This window comes from Chaetodon auriga, chromosome 6 (genome assembly GCF_051107435.1).
Source record: "Chaetodon auriga isolate fChaAug3 chromosome 6, fChaAug3.hap1, whole genome shotgun sequence".
In the NCBI taxonomy this organism is placed as follows: Eukaryota; Metazoa; Chordata; class Actinopteri; order Chaetodontiformes; family Chaetodontidae; genus Chaetodon; species Chaetodon auriga.
The window spans coordinates 2670374-2691087 of NC_135079.1; the positions used below are offsets into that span (position 1 = coordinate 2670374).

The 20714-nt window shown below is 45.1% G+C and overlaps 2 protein-coding genes across 2 annotated transcripts; one reads left to right on the forward strand and one right to left on the reverse strand.

Moving 5' to 3' along the window:
• Positions 1 to 94: 94 nt before the first annotated feature.
• On the reverse strand, positions 95 to 13057 carry LOC143322286 (GRAM domain-containing protein 4-like). Its single transcript, XM_076733393.1, has 19 exons — positions 12814 to 13057; positions 10109 to 10343; positions 9664 to 9769; positions 8310 to 8430; positions 8145 to 8203; positions 7833 to 7965; positions 7696 to 7721; positions 7469 to 7560; positions 7074 to 7165; positions 6859 to 6907; positions 6627 to 6698; positions 6485 to 6528; positions 6224 to 6333; positions 5367 to 5521; positions 4376 to 4523; positions 3932 to 4025; positions 3294 to 3384; positions 3127 to 3195; positions 95 to 2961 (listed from the first exon to the last, which is right to left on the reverse strand). The coding sequence occupies exons 2-19, from the start codon at positions 10292 to 10294 to the stop codon at positions 2854 to 2856; spliced, it is 1755 nt and encodes a 584-aa protein (XP_076589508.1). The 5' UTR covers positions 10295 to 10343; positions 12814 to 13057; the 3' UTR covers positions 95 to 2853.
• Positions 13058 to 13098: 41 nt separating this feature from the next.
• On the forward strand, positions 13099 to 16637 carry LOC143322287 (cytosolic 5'-nucleotidase 1B). Its single transcript, XM_076733394.1, has 6 exons — positions 13099 to 13321; positions 14222 to 14335; positions 14637 to 14772; positions 14931 to 15053; positions 15508 to 15632; positions 15707 to 16637. Exons 1-6 carry the CDS (start codon positions 13286 to 13288, stop codon positions 15953 to 15955), a joined length of 783 nt encoding a protein of 260 aa, XP_076589509.1. The 5' UTR covers positions 13099 to 13285; the 3' UTR covers positions 15956 to 16637.
• The last annotated feature ends 4077 nt before the right edge of the window (positions 16638 to 20714 follow it).

The window sequence follows — 20714 nt, forward strand, 5'->3', positions numbered from 1 at the left end:
CTTTCCTTCTGAAACCGCAGGACGAACCCAACAAACATGTGGTGGCACCAACAGGCAGAAGCAGGTACTGCACAGAGACAACAGGACACTCAGTACTTGACATGTAATTTTACTTAAATTAAAAAAAGAGTACATTGTATTTATACAACAGAAATCATTTCAAGTTAAAAAAAAATCACACCTGTTTGTACAATGACACCATTTTATAAAACCATCAAATCCAAAAAGACACAGCAGGTCGACAGAGAACTGTTCACAGCGTTAAGGTAAACAGGGCAGAAACGAAACCTGAGGAACCACAAAAACAAACGGAGGAAGATGAAGAGTTCAAGACCAGCAGGAAATACAGAAAACAGAAAGTCAGACCACCAAGTCTGAGGCCACGTGACGTGAACAACCGTCATCAATATCGCAAAAATGAAAACACTTAAAGATTTGGCAACAAAAGTACGAGAAAGATTAATCGAACACTGGTATGATGTGCTGTGACTTAAGGACAAAATAAGCTGCTTCCTTTACGCTTTATGTTTCAAATGCAGGTTAGAAAAAAATCATCATTTTATCTTTAACACACTTCAAGACAGTTCAACATTTCATTTGTGGTCAAATCTGTAACGTGTTCATTAAAAATGGAGTGAACTTGATGCGTAATATACGTGATAAATGCTGGTGTGACAGCCTTCAGACTGACAGTTAATACATATCTAACACAGTTACAGACCAGTGCTGATCGACAGGAACAGAGACACTACTGGAAAATCTACACGGCGGCACTTTAGCTGGCTATCAAACCATTTCCAGACTGCAAATAATGATCCTCATTAGTGTTAACCTTAAAAAGCCTGAGAAAAAAAACATTTAGGACGTCAAAGAAACATCTGAAGTATATCGACATGTCTTGATAAGGAACAGGAATGTGACACAAATCGGCCATTTTTGGAGGATACCAACTGTCACCACCCAGCTAGCTAGGCAGATTATTTATGTATGAGCCCATGTTTTGTTAGCATTCAGTTAGCATAACATTAGCTAACCTTAACCCATACAGGCATTTGTTTTTGGTGTGTATTCTGTATATTTATTCTTCATTTTTGATTTAAAAATTAAAAAAAAAATGTGTTTCAGATCATGGTTATTTTTAGTGTTTTAGCTTTAGCCAATTAGCTTCAAGCTAGGAGAAATGCTAACACTGAGACAAATTGGAAAAAAAGGCCAATGTTTGTTGTCACCGTGTAGCTCCTTTTTTTAGCCTCAAACTTCAGTCTCACAGGTTTTTGACAAAGAAAACTAACCTAAACTAAACGCTGAAGCTGATTTTGTGGTTTACGTTAAATGTTGCACAGAAACTACTTTTTGAACATTCATACAGGACACAAACAGTCTTACCACCACATAAAATCAACATATTGTAATATTAACAGACTGTAAGGCTTAGCTGCTCAGTACAATACAGAGTCATAGAATGAAGTTTTTCCCTGAAGACACTAATTAAAATTTAAATGAGGTTTTAACATGTTTATCTGCTGATAACACTATAAAAACAACTGATTTCAAGCCAAAAAATGTTTTTTGTTTTTCAGATGTAGGTGGAAGAAGTTCAGAAAGTTGAGTAATCATTTCAGCACTAACAGACTGAAGTAAACCTTCTGGTATAATATAATCAGTGTACTGACAGGATACTGCAGTAATCAAAGATTTGGAGTTTTTTCAGTCTTAAATCATCCTGAGGTGAATATTTTGGGGGTTTTGAACTGTTTGCTGCACACAAAAAAAGAGTTGATGGAATTTGTCATTATTTTCTCTCTTTTTTCAAAAGAAAATGGTTAAAAAAAAACATCAGCAGAGCAGCATTATTGGATTAAATTTAAGTCCTTCACTGTAAAAAAAAAAGTCTTTGAAATTAGTTTAGTTTGTTCTTTTGTCTACTTCACTTCATCAGCTCGCTGCAGACAGACATCCATCACAGTCAAATATCAGAACAGTAAAAAAAAATGTCCATCCTGGACTGTCACCAGTCCAAAACTCAAAGATATTCAGTTTACAATTATCTACCTAATCAGTCTTTACACCGGAGAAGCTTCAAACGGACGACTGGTGCTTTTGATTTTAAGTGACTCAAATGATTAATTGATTATCAAAGTTGTCACGGATTCATTTTCTGCTCATCACTTCAGAATGTACGCATTGTGCCTTTAGGTTCCACTGTAATATATAATCAGGATAATGTACCTGTATGGAAGTAAGCTGAGATGACCTGCAACCAGTCACATGACTCCACTGACTGATGCGCTGCATTCAGCTGATCGACCTGAACAACCAGCAGTGATCAAATTCTCCTCCTGAACCACTGGTTCCTTTTCTCTGAGAACAAAACAGCTGCAGTTTCCAAACAGTTTCCCTGCAGATGTGTCGCATTAAAAGATCTCAGGTGAGGGAAGGATTGTGCCCTTGGAAGGCTTTTATTTTGAAGCATCTGTGCAGGAAGTGCTGAGCTCCACGGGGACAATCCGAGATCATCAGTGCATGAGAAGAGTATTGGTGTTAAACACAGAAAGTGTTTTCGGCAGAGCGACGTGACTGATGGATTTTACCCTTTATTTGTTTACGCAGGCCACTATTTGAGACTCCAAGAGAGTCACTAACTTGAGGATTTACTGTAAATTAACACTCAGGAGTGACGTAAAGTTCTCCATCTGGTGGGAACTTTAAGAACAGCGATTTGCTGGAATTTTATATTAATAAAAAAAGTGATTTAATGCCACCAAATCATTCAGTTGATTGAGGACGACACCGGTGGATGACATGAAACAGTCCCAGCGTTGGTGTGACGGCAGCTGTCTCGTGAAGGTGTCACTACGTCTCCGGGTCGATGGCTGCAGCCATGGCGTTGATCTTCATGTACTGAGTGTAGATGGCTTCGAAGGCCTCGTCTCTGTGGATCATCGCGCCGAACACCATCGGCTGCAACACAGCAAAGGAACAGTGCAGCACAAACTCAAGCACTGCACTTCAGTACTTTGACTCAGGGTTTGAAAATACATATATATATATATATATATATATATATATATAAAAAAAAACCATCATGCCTGCCCACTGGCAAGCCTCCTCCCTCTGACCTCTTACCTTTTGGGTGGATGGCGTCGCTATGGAGATCCCCATCCCAGATCCAGGCAGCACAGACAAAACTTTGTACTGTGAGAACAGAGAAGACGATTGGTGTTTCTGTTCTGGACGCTGCAGAAACAGGCGGTGCGACACGCCCCCCCCACCCCCTAACCGCACGCTCATACCTTCTGGATGTCGGTGATGTCAGTGAGCTTGATGACTTTGTTCCTCTTGGAGGATCCGGACCTGGAGCTGGAGCTCTCAAAACACAGATGACTGAGGACACAGAGGAGATTCAGTTGAGCCCCGTCACACAGACTGCGGCTGGACCACAGGACCCCACGAAAGGATAAACGACCGGACGGCTATTTAATGAATTCTAACAGCCTGCATGCATGAAGGACGGAGAGTTTTGAAACAGCGTGAATGAGACGTCAGACGGTCGGCCATCAACCGCGTCACATGACCTTCAGTACAGCTGTGACGGCCGTTTCTCAAGCTCTGATCAGGTGTGTTTGGACAGAAACTGAAGCGTGAGAATTTGTGCTAACTCCCTCCGAACACCTGTGGAGACGTTAGCTGTTGGGACAAACGCACATTTTTCACTCAACTTCACACATTTTCAAGTCGTCTCCACCTGAGTTCACACCGCCCGGGCAAAATCACCTCTAACCCCGACTCACACCTCTACACTGACTTTGTGTGTGATCACGCCACCTCTGAAATTCACATTCTGTCTGAATGCACCTTTAAATGGAGGCTAAATCACGTGTAGGTAACATGATGAAACACCTGTGCAGCGGACAGGAAGTGGAGGACTTACTTCTCAGTGACGTAGAGGACTCCGTTGCGGATGTAGTCTGTCGGTGTCCTCCGGTCTCTGTTGATGAGGCAGCAGCGCCAGCCGTTCTCACACACTGAGACAACGAGACGAAAAACACCTGATCAGACAACAGTTTACCTGCCGCAGGTGAGGTCATGTGCATGACTCGCAACGCTCACTGGACTGATTCTAGAGTTTTTAAACTTTAGCTTTCCTGCAGGCCTTAAAGAAAGAATTCAGTATTTCCCATCAAAGTTCTTGATGCTGTGAAGATGAAACGGCTTCAAACAGACAGAAAATCGAACATTAAAGTGAATGAATACTGCACTGGGGGACTGACACGACCTGCAGGATCAGGTTCAAACATGAGGATCTAACTCCACTCCGACGCATGAGGGGAACTGAAAAAGACGTTTTGTCTGGACGCCGTCGACCCTCCCCCACCTGTCAGAGGGCGCTCGCTCTCCGGCAGATTGAAGACCTCGTGAAAAGCTCCTCTCTTGGTGCTGTAGTATCGTCCTCCGTCCTCCTCCCGGCTGACGCCCAGAGGAGCCGCAGCACCGAGGCTGCCTCGACCCGCTGTCGCAGGAACCTGAACAGGCGGATAGACAACTTTAAATTTCAGGTAATGCAAACGTGAAGGACAGACACTAAAAACTAAAAAGAAGAAGGCTTGGGGAAGACCGAACCAAAATAAGGTAAAAACGTGAAATTGGGATACAAAAAATTTGGGTAAAACCCTGAAATTTAAAGTAAAATCCCAGAGAAGTTTGTCCTGAAGGAGGTGCTGGAGGAAGAGGATGGTGGAGGCGTTAACATCTAAAGGATTCACCCCTTCAGGAGCAGGAACGAGGCATTTACTGACAATCCGACCATGGAGCTCTGGGCTATTAAACAGGCAGACTATCACTAATGATCACTAATGATCAGCTCTATCAGAGGAATGGCAGCAGCTGATTGGTCGGTCACATTCAGTGATGTCAGCATCAGACTGGTCTGATGACATCACATCTCTACCTACAGTACACACTGCGGCCTTCTACACTGCAAATGACACAACACACACACATCAGGGTCCTACCTGTTCACACTCAGACGGCTGAGAGAGAAAAACAACAAGAGAGCTGAACCCAGACAGACCAGAGACCACCTACTGGGACCAGTAAGAACCAGTAACACACTGATGCAGATTGTTAGCTCGTTCATCTCCTCTGAATCTGAGCCTGAGGGCTTGAACTCGTGTTTTTAAAGATCACTTCAGTCGGACTCGGACCGAAGTCTCATTAGACTTTGGTTCATATTTCACATCACGGACAGACTCGGACAGACTGTCCTGAGCGTCCAGCAGCAGCACTGAAGGAGCTGTTGTCTCCTGTCGTGATGATGGAGGCCACTGACTGACCTCAGACCAGCGCTGCAGCCCGTTGGTACTGACCCGTCTGCTCAGCGTGGTGCTGCCGCGCTCCTTCAGCTGCAGGTCGGTGGGTAAATTGGTCCAGATGATGTAAGGCGTGTCGTAGCGCTGCCTCAGCTTTGGGCAGCTCTTAAAGATGAAGTCGATGATGAAGAACTTTATACCTGCGTACACAGCTGAGGAGGAGGAGGAGGAGGAGGAGGAGGGAGAGAGAGTGAAGAGAGTGAAATGTAAGCTGGACTCTTCGGAGTTTCAGTCACAGTTTGAGTGAATACTGGACAAACACACCTGTGATGTGTCTGCTGCAGGTGAGCAGCTGTTTGCTAACACGCTCATGTATGAGCCAATAACGTGTCAAAGCTAACCGTCTGTCAGCTTGTTTTTCAGCCCCAAAATCACTTCACGAAGCTTGAAACCAGCAAGTTTCTGGAAAACACATTTTCACAGAAATCTACTGAAGCCAAAGGCTGCCTTCAAGAGAGGAAATCAACCTACAAACAGACGCATGATTTGGAAGACGATCAGCGTGAATGTGAAGAATTTAGGTTGAATACAACATGTAAAACCTACAGAAGGATCCTTCGTGACGTGAATGTGTCTGTAGACATGCAGTAGATTCATATTACAGAGCAAACTATTTCTTTTATTTTCACTTTTTTGGGTGAAATTAGATCAGCGAACTTCTCCAGGATATCTTTATCAGAGATCATGAAGAGATGCTCCTGTCAACTGCAGATCACCACAAGTTCTTCTCCATCATGACTTGTATTTTTATTTAGTTTAAGATCAGTTTGTGTGAGATTTTTGTGGGAGGTCTGTGTGTGGTGGCATGATGGAAAATAAAGTACTATATGTGTGTATTTATGTACTCTGTGTACCTATGATGAATCCCAGCAGTTTGTACGGCAGCAGGCAGGAGGAGATGAAGGCCACCAACAGACCGACGTACAGCTTCTGAGTCAACTCTGGCTGAACCCACATGAACAGGCTGCACACGCACACACACACACACACACACGCACACGCACACACACACACATGCACACACACGCACACACGCACACACACACACACACACACAGAGTATTAAAGACCCGGCATATGGAGCAGCGGTTCGAACTGTGTGCAGACAAACTCACTTCTTTATTTTCTCCAGGATGTTCGCCATCTTCCCGAACAGATTCTGTGAGGACGAGACAACAGACAGAAACAGCTGCTGTGAAATCTGCCGGGTGGCGCCGGCTGTGACGCAGAGCCTCCGACCGGCACGCCGCGCCTCACCTGAGCTTTCTGAGCGACATCCAGAACCAGCTGGAACTTCTCCGACACCGTCAGGTCTTCTTTAGGAGGCTCCTGGAAAACAGAGAGGACGGTAATGTCTTAAACACCTGTCAGTCACCTGTCAATCACCTGAGTCAGGTCAGTCTGACGTGGATGTTTTTCATGTTATGAGGTTGATGTCGAAACACTGGATATCGTAAAGTGCCTGCAGGCGTGAGGAGACGTTTCTCACCACGGGCTCTGAGACTTCAGGTACGATGCTCCACTGGATCCTCCAGCCTCTGAGAGCAGTGCATCATGGGAACATACAGGTAGGTATGAGATCATTTCACACTCACCACATTTCTGTGTGTCAGAGTACTTTTACACTTTTAACGTCTTAAAGTACAACCCCCCCAAAATGGTTGTGTGATTGGCTGAAAGATAGTGGGCGGGGCTTCTACTGACTTGGCGATGAGGTAATTCAAGGAGAGGCGGAGGATGGCGAGGAACAGGAACATCGGGATGACCCAGCCGTGCCACGCGGCATACATGTACACCTGTGGAGAACACACGAACACACGCACGCACACACACACACACACACACACACAAAACAAGGTAATTGATATATAAATAATAGTAATAATAAATATGGCAATACATACATATTGATCAGAATGTAAAATACCATAATCCAAAACACTACAGATAAAAAGTACATATGGCTCATTAATCCCATTTAAATCTCTTTAAATCTTATTTAGAGGTTCTGATTTTCATCAAACTAAATGACGTTTTCTTGCTTCGTCATCACGTTTCTCTTCGTCGTAAACATCTCGACCGTCTGCGTGTGGACTCACTATGAAGGCGATGGCCGACGTGTAGACGGAGTACCAGCTGGATAAGGCAGAAAGGTTCCTCATGAAGTTGGTCACAGGTCTGAATCCTCGCTCTGGAAACACAGCGACAGACCGCCGGACTGATCAGACTTTAGAGACTTTGTGTGTGTGTGGCCAAAAGTATGCGGACGCCCTGTCCTTTGGGTCAGGGTGTGTTTTCTGTGTGATGTGTTGGGTGAAATACTCACTGAGCCGCCTCATGTTTTCCGTCAACCTGTGGATCAGAAACAAGATTTTTAAAAAACGCAGTCGCTTTAAGGTAAAAATGTCTCCCTGCTGCAGCTGGACGTGTCCTGAAGGGTCTCTGTGGGTCTTCTGTCCTCACCTCTTGGCGCTCAGCGGCTCCTCCGTCTCCACCGTCTGCTCCTCCGGCTGGAAGCGGAAGTCCTCAATATAAACGCCAAAACGATCATAAAGCCATTTCAGGAAGCTGTCGGACAGAGTGTCCTTCTGTTTGTCTGAGGACAGGTGAGACGTGGGAGAACTTCAGTGTCCCAAGGTGCATTTCAGTGAGAAACATCCAATCACAGAGCTTCACTTTTGATTGACAGCAGTTTGAAGAGAAAAACACTTTGCACTTTGCACTTCTTCTGATTTCTCTTTCTTTGATCTGAAACATTCGATTGACCGAACTCACCTGTGCTGCTGACTGCAGGAGGCGGGGCTTTAGGCGTCTGAGAAGGTGAGTCTTCAAAGCTGTGAAGGGACCATCGGACAGGAACAGCGTCAGTGTTAAACCACAGGAGCTGCTCTGTCTGACGTGTCAAACCAGCTCGTTAAATAAAGTTTAAAAAAAAAACACCTGGATCTCAAGGCGTCGTTGATCTTCTGCTCCAGCTCGCTGCACCTGCTGCGCTCCTTCTCCAGCTCCTGCCTCAGTGAATCCACATTGGACTCCTCTTTCAGTTTCCTCAGCTCCTCCTCTGAAACAGAAGAAGGGTCACATGATCGGAGTCCAGGTGTTTTCAGCTTCAGATGATCGGGGCAATAAGCATAAACCACAGCGAGGGAAACAACACAGTGGCCGGCTTTACTGGATTTCCCTGAACTATACACCTTTTTACCTGCAGCGGACAAACAGACCAATGAGGAGAAGCGGTATTGGAGCCACATCAGCCTCAAAGCCCGATTGGTCCGGGCCAATAAACAACATTCAGACTAATTTCCTTGGTTTTAAGCTGCTGCCTGCTCTATTTAGCTGTGTGATGAGATTAGAGTTGGTGGGCAGCAGCAGCCTGTGTGAGGTAACCACAGGAGGGGTGGTCACAGCCTGCTGTCGTCCAATCAAAACACAGAACATCAGAGGCAGAGGAAACCACTTACGGTATGAAAGTGCTTTTCGGTGCGTTTTTACCATCACTTCCATTGGGATGAGTTTACAGCCTGTATTGGATAAGCAGCTGCTTCCAAGCACATGTGGACGTGTGAATATTGATTTAACATCTGTCCTTTAATGGCTGCAGAGCTCATCAATTCTCATAATCAGCGATGGATTTTAAAACTTATCTTTACACAAACACTCGCTGCCTCCTCTCACTGATACGTTTTGGTTTCATCACCTGCTGCTTCCTGTTTTAAAATGACGAACGGCGACCGAGCAGAGCGTGACGACACGTTAAGACGGGACCTTTGTTGAACTCCTATAAAGACTACACAAAGTCCTTACTGTGTGTGTGTGTGTGTGTGTGTGTGTGTGTGGACATGTTGTGGAGACATACCTCTGTTTGCACAGTCACTTTGTGGGGACTCACCTTCCTTATGGGGACAAAAGACTCCATAATGTAAATCATTACGTGTGTGTGTATGTGTGTGTGTGTGTGTGTGTGTGTGTGTGTATTAGATCAGGTCAGCACAGTTATTAATAGCTCTGTGTGTGTGTGTGTGTGTGTGTGTGTGTTACATAACGCAGACAGATCAGATATTGATGGATTACCCAGCATGCTGTTGTGCTGTTTGACTCCAAACTGATGTGAGAAGCCACAATGATCCAACAGCCAATCAGCACTTGGCTGATTCTCAGATTAAATCTCACAAAGAAAACTGGACTTCAGAGAAACACCAGGTGATGTTTGTGAGACAGAAACGTTCAGTCTGACGTTAACTCTAAATTCTGTAAGAAAACCCACAAAAACTGCAGTTCACGTCCGAATACTCACGTAGGAAGTGTTTCTCTAACAAGGCGATTTCCAGGTGACCTTTGACCTCGTTGAGATCTGTCTTCGCATCGTCTTGGAGAGCTGCAGAAAATGATCCTGGAGCAGCCTGAAGGACAAACACACAGAGAGGTAATCATCTTTCACATGACGTGACCTGCAGCATGGTTTTTCTCCTACGTGGGGCGCCACAGGGTTCAATCCTGGGTCCTCCTACATTCACACCACATTAGTATTAATTCAAGATGGACGGACGACACTGAGGCTCCAAAGCTTGTGACACTGTTTCAGTACAGCGAGTCAGAGCTTGTGTCAAACGAAGGATACCATGTGACTGATGACGTCTGAAGTTCAGTCAAACCAGTATTTAAGAGAGAGTCTTGAAAGTCCTGGTTGATATATTTCTCAGATGTCCTCCATCACAGATCACACAGGTGTGTCTGTTTACCTGAGCGTCACTCTGCTGCTCTCCCTCCGCCTCCCTCGGCTCCTCAGAGTCTCTGACGGAGACGCGAGGTTTGAGCACGACCTCCTCGGTGCACTCTGTGTCGGACGTGTTGGGCGACTCGGACAGATCCAGGAACTCGTCCCGTCTCTGGCCCCGGAACCGGATCCTGTCCAGATGCTTCCGCATGGTGGGCGCCGTGAAGCCGGTCTCTACCTGAACATGACTGACGACTGCGCTGCAGAGACAGGAAGAGAAGAAGAACGCTGAGAACATTCAATGAAAAACTGATGATCTACAGCATCAATCGCTATTTGTACAGAATTCATGGTTCCCAGATGATGTATCCCCCCGACTTTGGTGATCCCGACTCTTATTCTAGTGCCAGTAAAATCTGTGTTATTTTTTTAACTTGGACAATTTTTCATGAAATCTGGCGCAGATATTCCCTTTTTTTTTTTTTTTTACTGAAGCTTCTTATTAAAGCACTATATCCCCTTTGGTGCTGTAACACTGCAAACTTCCCAGATTATCTTATTTTATCTTGGAACTTTGTTTTCCTGACTTTTCCTCAAGCCCGGTCAGAAGTTGAATTTGTCCAGAAATTTGTCACCAAATAGCTGCAAAACTTATGAGAATTGAGAGTTTATTTCGACCAAATCACAGCTGGTGATTTAACGTGAAGACAAACCAAGAAGGTTTTGATGAGTTTTATTTTGTTTCTGTCGAGTTTGACTGAAGTGTGTTTTATGATGATAAAATCAGTGTTTTTGTGAATGGAGTCTGGTGGCTTTGGCAAGAGCAATATGGCAGCTGTTTCTGGCTTAACAAGAAGGATGTTACTCTTTAACAAACAAGTCTATTTCTGTAGGAATCCTTTCCATCATCAGAGTAACAATCTGAGTCAGTGGCAAAAACAAACACTTTTAGTGGAGTCAGGGATGTAAAAGCCATTAGACGTCATCGTCTGGGGACCATGAATGTCCCTACAAAATTCATGTCAATCACATCAACAGTTGTTCAGACAGACAAACTGACCCAACAATTAAAATGAATGTAATGAGGAGTCTTTGAATCAGTTCTAACGTCTGACTCGCATTAAATCTGGCGTTCATTCGCAATCTGGAGAGATGATTCAACACCTGAACCTCGACGGAGACGACAGCAGATCGGCTGAAGCTGAAGCTGGAGGAGGCTGAGAGGCAGAAACAACCAACAAAAGCAGGGAGAGTCACCACTCAAGCCCACTCCCATGAAGACTAACACAAACAGCCAATCAGACGCTCCGCTGGGACAGCATCACAGTGTTTGTTCAGGGAGGAGGAAACGCTTCGTCGTCTGCTTCATGTTCCTCCTGTTCATGTTCAATCCTCGGCCCTCCAGACTGACACAGGGACCAGAAAACATGACTGTGGGGTCTGTCTCCTCGCCTGGACCCCTGTCAGATACTGGATCTCATTAGGTCAAACCGGTCGAGCTGGAACAGCTACAACAGCACAGTGTGACAGGCTGAGACAGCTGTCAGTCAACACAAACAGATCCTGCTTCAAAGGAATATTTTGACATTTTGGGAAATATGTTTGTTCTCTTTCAGACGAAAAATTAGGTGTAAAGATCAATACCACTCATATCTGTCTCACATCGAGGAATCAAGGAAATTTATCATTTTACAACACAAGGCTGAAAATAAAATGCAAGACGTATTTGTTATGATATAAATATCATTTAGAAAAGAATAAAATAGAACAATAGACATATAAATACTTATTCATATACATGCTGGCAGCTGGATTTTGTTGCCCTTAAGCAGAGCCAAGCTAGCTTTTCCCCTGTTTCCAGCCTTTATGCTAAGCTAGGCTAACCAGCTGCCGGCTGCAGCGTCACATTTACGGGACAGATGTGAGTGTTACAAATCTCATTATCTAACACCAGAGAGCCAATAATGGAGCTTTTATTCTGAAATCCTGCCCTCATCAGAAGACGGTCGGTGGTGCGACCAGAGCTGAACTTGTTGTGTACAAACTGTATTGATTTTGTATCAGTAGAGAGAATCTGAGGGTTTTCCTATTGGCTTCAATCCAGAGTTGAATCCCACAGCTTGAACATCGTCAGTGAGAGCGACAGGCCGGGTCTGAACCGGCTGACTGAGGTGGTTCAGCCTGATCTGGATCACTGCTGCGGAGCTGTCTGACTGGTCTGACCGCCTCTGATGATTATGGTCTAAATTTGTACCTGAAGGACTCGAAATGGTCCGGACAGGTACGACTGACTGACAACATCAGGTTCAATCACACGCTGTCTACTGACTGACAGACAATGAAAGAAGCAACTGGTCTGACTGCTTCTGGAGATTACTGTCTCATTCTTTACCTGCATGTACAGGTGAGACTGTTAACTGTCTGAGGATTTACTGACAGAATGTCTGAGTGATCGACAGAAACAGATAGTTTACTGACAAAAACAGGGTTTTACTGACACACTGTAGGTGTGAGCTAGGTCTCTGACTGCAGAGAGAGTCCGTTCTGCTTCTGTTCATCACCTGAACCGGTGACAGCCAATCAGCTCTGTGGACCTCAAGGAGGATCTCCAGGAACCCGACCGGTCTGCGGGGTCCTGGATGGACACACCTGGACGCCTCAGAGGGCCCACATGAAGAGGGTAGGAAGTGTGGAAGGAAGGAAAGAGAGGACAGAAGAGGACTTTCTTACCGTGAACCGAACCAGAAGCAAACTTTCCTTTCTTCTCTGTTCCCCGGCGGTCCACACCCGTTACAAACAGGCTCGAAACCTGGTCAAATCCGCTCTGAACCGGATCAGGCTCCTGTCGGACTCAAGACAAACTGTCCTCCTCTGTTCCAGACTGTTTGTTCGGATGTGGGGGGTTTGGAGGGCAAAGCCGGACCGTGTTTCTCTACCTGACACAGTAATCACAGCCATGGGCGGGGCGGCAGGCGGCACACAAACCAGGAAGTGACGCCATCACGCTGCGCTCTTAAAGCGAACGTCAGAGTTCAAGCAGGCGGAACCCAAACAGACGGTTTTCTGTTTCTGGAGGAAGTTTGGAGTAAGTTTGTGTGAAAGCCGGTTCGGTGTGAATTACCGTGTTGAGACGGTGAACAGGTCCGTACATTCACCTCGTAAGGCAGTTTATAACCACCGAAGTTCCAGCTGAGAGGCGAGCATGGTGTCCACCATCCAGAACAGCGACGTGAAGCAGGTAAGACTCACCTGAGTCGATTTATCTAGCTCTCACCCATTATGAAAGACCTGCGAGACAGTTGCGATCACATACCTGTAGAAACACTGCCACCCAGCCCTTGCAAACTGGGTAGCTCTGGAAATATCTAACTGTATTTTGTGCCATTTCTCAGAGTTTCCCACCAGATTGCATTTAAATAATCACCACTTTATTGTCACCTCTCTAATTTCCAATAGAGCATCGCGTAAATTTTATAATTTGAGACATCATTGTCTTCTGGTAAATTCAGCTCATAAATATTTTATCGTGCAGTCCACTAATGCACTAAAGTGTGAGCTCTTAAAGCTTATAAACGTCCTGTCAGAGTGGGAGAAAATCGAATCTTGCAAATAATGTGGAAAAAGTGCAGCATAGTGCATGTAATGTAGGCCGAATGAACGGGCGGGATCTATTGATGTAAAATACAACATAAATCATTTTTTAACTATGACATACTTACGCCCGTTTGCTACGCAACGCTAAAAATGCATATTTAATAATGGATATTTGGACCAAAGAATATGAGGCTGAAATTAGGGCGTTGTCTGCAAAGAGTTGGTTGCACATAATAAAACTATTTTTTAAGATATTGACAAAATGTACAATAGCATGGTGTCTTCTCTCACACAGAAATATGTGTAAGAACACAAGTATGTGTGTATGAGATTACAGGCCAGGTTTCCTTTCAGATTCTGTTAATTTAAGAATAATGTGAGCAGTGTTCCACGTTGGTTCTGTTTAGGTCTTCTGGTGATTGCATACAGGTTCTCTGCTGTGTCCCGGTCGGTTCGGCGTTGCTGCTGTGGACCTTCTCCAGACCAGACCGTCCTCTCTGAGTTTGATGTCAGGGTAAAAGAAGTTTCTGTGTCTCCTCTGCAGAAAGACGCTGATCGTGCGGTAGTTGTTGCAGTAACGTCACGCGCGGTCTTTGAATCTGGAGGTGACGATGGCGATGACGTGTCCGGAGAGGGCGTGGCCTTCCCGCTGCTGCAGGTCAGAATGAAAGGAGCACCAAATGTGTATTCATCCACCGCTGAAAATAGTCCCAACAAATGCACTCTTCCCTCCTGTTTGAGGAACGTCTGCTAAAAACTACATTCACCAGCAGGACACTGCAGAACACACATATATATTGTGTTTGAGCCATTTTTTAAGTTTTACATCTTCAGTGGGACCCAACTGACCGGGAGCTGAGAGCTACAGACAGGAGGAAGCCAAGTGGACTAACATCAGATTGAAGCTGCAAAAGAAAATGTCAAATATTCTTAATTTATATTCGTGTTTTAATCTTCAGGCGTTGCAGAAAGTGAATGAACGTCTGCTGAAGGAAAATCCTGCTGAGTCGCTGCTGTTTGATGTCGTCCTGATCACCACAGACAGCCAGCAACAGCAGCAGAGCTCCCGCATCATCAGCAGCACCAGACACTATGGTAATTTCATTTTAAGCATCATCAGCAGCACCAAACATTACGGTAATTTAGCGTTGACCTTCAGCAGGCAGAGTGCAGCCAGCCGCTGGTCTGTGTTTGTCGCCTTGTTTACATCAGCACTGACTTCCTGTCATGGTGTCATGGCCGCTCTGTTGCAGGTCTGGAAGTCAGCAGGTTCTGTTTTTCCAGCGAGGAGGATTTTATCGAAAGTTTACTGAAAAATAACGTGCAGCTCTTTCTGACGACGGATGGAAACGAGGCACGGCGGGCATCGCAAGAAGGTCGGGAAGTTTCTTGTCTGTCATTTATTACAGCTGGTGTGAGATGAACCTCCAACACAATTAAGATAAATAAGGTAATTAAGATACGTTCAGTGTACGGTCACGCTAGCCGCTCTGTGAGGCTGTGCTTAGGCAAAGCACTTTGAGCTAAACGCTAATGTCAGCATGCTAAAGTGCTTACAATGACAATGTTAACATGCTAATGCTTAAGCAGGTGTAATGTTTACCTTGTTCACCATCTTGATTTAGCTTGTTAGCATTCGCTCTGTAGCGCTGAGGCTCATGGGAATGTCATCGGGTGTCTGCTCATAATCCAACGTCTTGATCATGTTAATGGTGGCGCTAGAGAAAAGCTCACAGTTGAACCAGAATTCAGTGTGTTTAGGTCATGATTGATAATGTATGGTTGGTGTCCAGGTGAGTGTGTGACTCATCCTCCTTGTTGCTGGTCCAGGTGTCCTCTCAGCACTGCTAGACCAGCAGATGGCGTTCTGTCCATCGGAGCAGCTCAGAGTCATGATCTGCGGGGACGCCGTCGTCCGGCCGGACGCCGGCCTGATGAGCCGACAGGCTGCTCAGGTACTCACATCCTCTTTACTGCTCCTGCAGGAAGATGCTTATAAAAGCTCACAGTTCACATTCCTCCTCTGCAGAGTTTCTCGGCTCAGCTTGGCGAGATGCGACAGAGGTTCGGCATGTCTGACAGCCCTCTCAGCTTCGTCCTGGTGACATCTCGTGGCGGCAGGGAAAGCTGTGGCGAGGCCTTGCTGACGCTGCGGTCCCGTGGAGTGAGTGTGGACGAGGCGTACTGCCTGGCCGGGGCGCCGCGGGGCCCCATCCTGTCCCTGCTCCGGCCTCACTTCCTGCTCAGTGACGGTGGCGACGGCGGCTTGGAGGAGTGATGACATCATGGTGGGATGTGTTGTCACGTGGCGTCACAGAAAGCTTCACTGTGTCTTTGAAAGAAGTCCCAAATCCTCAGACTGAACCCAAAGTTGAACACCTGTTTGCACAAGTCAGCTCACTGAGCCTTAAAGAGCCAATCAGTGATCCTGATGTAAATCTAGGTGAAGCCCCGCCCACCAGCAAAATTCAAACCACGGGATTGGACGCTGTTACACAGAAGTAAACTGGCTATGTTTGTTTGTTTGTTTGTTTGTTTGTTTGTTTGTGGTTTGTTTCAAATTTATCTTTAATGTGTCCGATATAAATCAGAATCTATGTAACTCCATTACAGTCCTGAAGGGGGCAGTCTAACCCCGATACCTCACAGACATCTGATCAACAATGAGAACAAATGCAAGTTTTTAAATTCTCTGCTAAAATGAACTCTTACAGTGTTTGACCTTTGACCCTTAATACCAGGACTGCTGAGCAGAGGCTGTTTGTTTGATTTCCTGTTTACTTGCCGCCATGTGTTTTATTACCTGGATTTAAGCCTGAAAGCAGCCGTCGCTTAGTTTAAGAACAGCTCAGCTGTGTTCGGATCAGGATCTGTCTGGGGTCTGTCCCACACTGGTACTGGTACCATACTGGTACCACACCTGTGGTCTCGATATGGACGATATCCATATAGAAAATATTAAAAACAAAAAGGGAAATAGTGACGTGCGTGTTGTGCTGTTTTTGTTGCTGTAATGCCCAAAGAAGACCAGCAGGGGGCAGCAGAGAACTTCACTCAGTAAAAGCTGCAGCTGAAGACACACACACACACACACACACACACACACACACACACAAAGAAGCAGCTCATCTTAAACAGCAGAATGCTAATTAAATTATCTTTCTACATAATGTGTATTTAAGAAGGTTGGGTCCTTGAGGGGTTCCAGGGGTCCTTGAAAAGACTCCAGTGGTCCATGGGGAGGTTTCAGGGGTCGTTCACGGAGTTGCAGAGTGTCTCTTGTCCCACAATGCAACAGGAGCTTCACGCAGCATCAGGAATTAAATTCACTGATGACAAACAGAAATAAAACAAAACACGATGACTTCCTGCGTTTCACACCTATTTGTACCAAAATGAAAGTCCAGGTTTTGATGCGAGCTGTGTGTTTGCTGAACATCTGGAGTTTTGTCCTCTTGTGCAGCCGATTGACCTCCTGAGATTTTTGACTCATGATTAGTTTTTCTTTCATTCATTTTGACAGAGATTTTGTTTGTGTTTCTCAGGACTCGAGTGGATCTCGAGGAGGTTCCAGGTGTGCTTGGGATTTCTTTCGGAGTCCTTGAGGAGGTCTCGTGCTCCTTCAGAGTCTTCGAGGAGATTCCAGATGGTCTTGAGAACTTTGTAGGTAATGAATATAATCAGGGCGACAGCCTGAGACAGAGCGTGTCCACAGAGTCCAGCAGGTTCATGTGATCGGTTTTAATCATCAGAGGATGTAAAACAGACGGAGGCTGAGCTGATGCCGTCACGAGCCGCCGCCTCATCTGGAGCAGAAAGCACTTTGTTTCTGATGAAGGCTGCCATCATCATCATCTCCTGTTCAGCTCTGCCTCCTGGACGCAAACACATCCTCCATTAAAGAGAAAAAACAACCAGGAAGCTTCATTTCTACCTGCAGGACGTTTCTGTCCGGACACCCAGGCTGGGACCCGGTGATGTAGGACGAACGGAACATTTGTGGGTTACAGACTGGATTAAATGTCATCAGCAGCCAAAAACAGATGCAGCATCAGCCTGGTTCACTGTCTCCATAGAGGCTGGGAGGTGAAGCGTGCTGTCACCCCGAATTAGAGATGGAGGTGTGTTAGATTTCTGAAGACAGACAGGAGGTGTGTCCACCTCAGCGCCGCTGTCCCTCGAGGTCCGGCTGACATCACCGCTCAGCTGATCCATCATCACTGCAGCAAGGCCTCCAAATGAAAAATGCTCCTCATGACCTTCAGACCAGAGTCAGGTGAGACCAGAGAGCTCAGACCTCACCAGCGTTTGTGAGGAGGCTGTTCTGGAGTCCGCTGAGCCACGTATCTCCGAAAGGTTTGATGAGCCCGGAGGAACAGCCTGTTTTCAGCTTTGTGACGATGCATCTTCAGCTGATTCAAGAGGCTTTTTAAAGTTTATTAAGAATTTTCTCAAGACATAAAAGAAAACTTCATCCTTCAGTTTAGCACAAACATTCAGCATCAACACATCTGGAGATACGAGCTTTTCACTGGACAGGAGGGGATGAACAATTGTAATCTGAAAAGTAATGAGTAACTAGTTTGCCTCTGAGATGTAGTGGAGTGGAAGCACAAAGGCACTTAAAATGGAAATACTCAAGTGAAGTACAAGTACCTCAAATTGCACTTGAGTACAGTACTTAGTTACATTCCTCCACTGAAAATTAGTCACATCATCAACTTCAGCTGACGTCGTACTGCTTTCTTCTTTCTAATGACGTCCATCTGAAACGTCCCGACTTGCAAAATAAAGCGGAACACAAGCAGAGCCTCAAAGGTTCCTCAAAGTTCTGGTTCTGGGAGGAACCGAGCCGATGAGTCCGGGTTAAAGGGAACAAGGATGCTCACGCTGCAGCTGCGTACATGTTGGTAAACAGGAAGTACATGATGACACCAACAACCGTCCTCCCTCCTCTGCTCTTGTCTCTGCTCCTTCTGCTCTCAGCCACAGGCAGGAAGGTCAGGATGGAGGAGGAGGAGGAGGAGGAGGAGGAGGAGGAGGATGAAGCAGCTGTTGGATCCTGAAGCAAACTGTGGGGCATCGGCAGGAAAACCACAGTCTGAAAATACTGACTGAGCAACGCTGCGAGCAAACCACGACCAGACTGTTACCAACACGAACTGTGGAGGAACAAAGTGACAAACGTCTGACGTTCACGACGAGAGATTTTAGTGACGCCGACGCTCAGCAGACGTGAGAAATGTGTGACTCGCCACCAACCAGACTCTCTGCAATATTTCGACGATTTAAAGCAAATGTTTAACTCATTTAACTGTTGGTTTTTCTGTTTGAGTTGATGCTCCTGCACAGTGTTTGGAGGAGAAATCCTAAATCCCTTCATAGTGTTTGTGTTTGAATTTGACGTTTTTGGACCGAAACTCAGTCATTTTTTTAAAGACAGCTGAAAGAAAAGTGCAACCTTCAGATGATGGATCTCTCTGCTGATTGGCTCTGTCACTGTTACACTTTTACATCTCAGGCTTTAAAAAACATAATCAATAATGTGCAGCAATAAGCACAAGTGATAATAAAACTTAACAAATCTACCAGGTGCCTGTCAGGAGTCGTCTTTCATGTCGTTATTTTACTTTCCTTGACGTACTTTGAATAGAAATATCCAAAAAGAAGAAAGCATGAAGCTCAACAACATACCTGAAAATCTGTTTTGTTATTTGTTTTTCAATGGAAAGAACTGGGTTCAGAGCTCTTATGTAAAGATGTTTTCTCTCTTTTCTTTTATGTATCTGTGTGTTTAGATGTAGTAAAAGCAACAGAAGAGCAGAATCCGTCCTTCATCTCACATAAAACTTCATTTCTCTTGTTAAACTGTCGAGAAACTTGTTCCTGAAAAATCAATTCAAGGCAAACAATCAGCCAAAACGTGAAAAAAAAACTTTTAATAACTGAACTGAACTGACCAATCAGACGGCAGGATAAATTCTAAAATTTGTGAATGTGTGTGTACAGATTCTGTACGTGTGCACAGTGTGTTATAAAGTGAAGTTTAACAGGTTAAAGATCTCTGTGGTGAAAAAAAAAAACACTGGACTGAAAGCAGTGTCACCTGGAAGCAGGTGAGGTCACATGACAGCATCATCCCAGCTGATGTGGGCTCATGTTTCCTGAGAGGCAGACTGAAGTTCAGATGCTCAGTCTGACCGGCGGCGGTGATTTCTGAGCGCCTGACTGGAGGCAGCAGCTGCGCCCTGACGTCCTGACAGACCCTCTGGATCTGAGTCGAGCTCGTTCACACCCGTTCACACGTCTGATCCGCGTCCAGCACCGAGAGGAGGAGGCCGGCAGCCGGATCGGAACGGTTTCCCTGAGAGACTCCGGGTGGCCTCCTTCACTCTGAGGGATATTTGAACATCCAGTTAAACATCTGAAGGAAACAAATACGTGAAACTTCACACTGAGTACAAATAAAGCTTTGAAATTCATGTCTGCAGTGAACCGACTCCACTTCTCTCTGGAGCTTTCCCACTTTTCATTCTTGGTGCTGTTTGGTGTGAATGTTGGAAACACAAAGTCATTGGTGAAGAAAGTACTCAGATCCTTTACTTCAGCATAACTTACAGTACCACAGTGTAAAAATACTCTATTACAAGTAAAAACCCTGTCCTGGAAATTCTTCTTAGTAAAAGTGTAACCAGCAAAATGTTATCAAAGTATCAAAAGTAAAAGTACTCACTTTGCAAAATGGTCCTTTTCAGAGACCATTAAAAATATATATAATATAAATATATTTTAAATATTTTTCTCTTATGCAGCAGCAGCAGAGCTTCAGCAGCTGAATCAGAAACATATGAGACCTTTAATCCAACAATGAATCAGATTTAACGAGTGGATTTTATGTTTTGCATGTTAAAATCAAAGTAAATGTAGTGAAGTGAAAAATACATTTCCCTCTGAGATCTGGAGTGAATTGAATATATTTACATGAAGTATAAGTACTTCAAAATTGGACTTGAGAATGAATGAATGAATGTGTGCAG

Coding starts and splice junctions, on each gene's coding strand:
- LOC143322286 (XM_076733393.1), bottom strand. CDS start 10,294: ATGCGGAAGCATCTGGACAGGATCCGGTTCCGGGGCCAGAGACGGGAC. Junction 9,770..10,108: donor AGCAGCAGAGTGACGCTCAG/GTAAACAGACAC, acceptor TTTGTCCTTCAG/GCTGCTCCAGGATCATTTTC. Junction 7,966..8,144: donor TCCTGCAGTCAGCAGCACAG/GTGAGTTCGGTC, acceptor ACCTGTCCTCAG/ACAAACAGAAGGACACTCTG.
- LOC143322287 (XM_076733394.1), top strand. CDS start 13,286: ATGGTGTCCACCATCCAGAACAGCGACGTGAAGCAG. Junction 14,336..14,636: donor TGGCCTTCCCGCTGCTGCAG/GTCAGAATGAAA, acceptor TTTAATCTTCAG/GCGTTGCAGAAAGTGAATGA. Junction 15,054..15,507: donor ACGGCGGGCATCGCAAGAAG/GTCGGGAAGTTT, acceptor TTGCTGGTCCAG/GTGTCCTCTCAGCACTGCTA.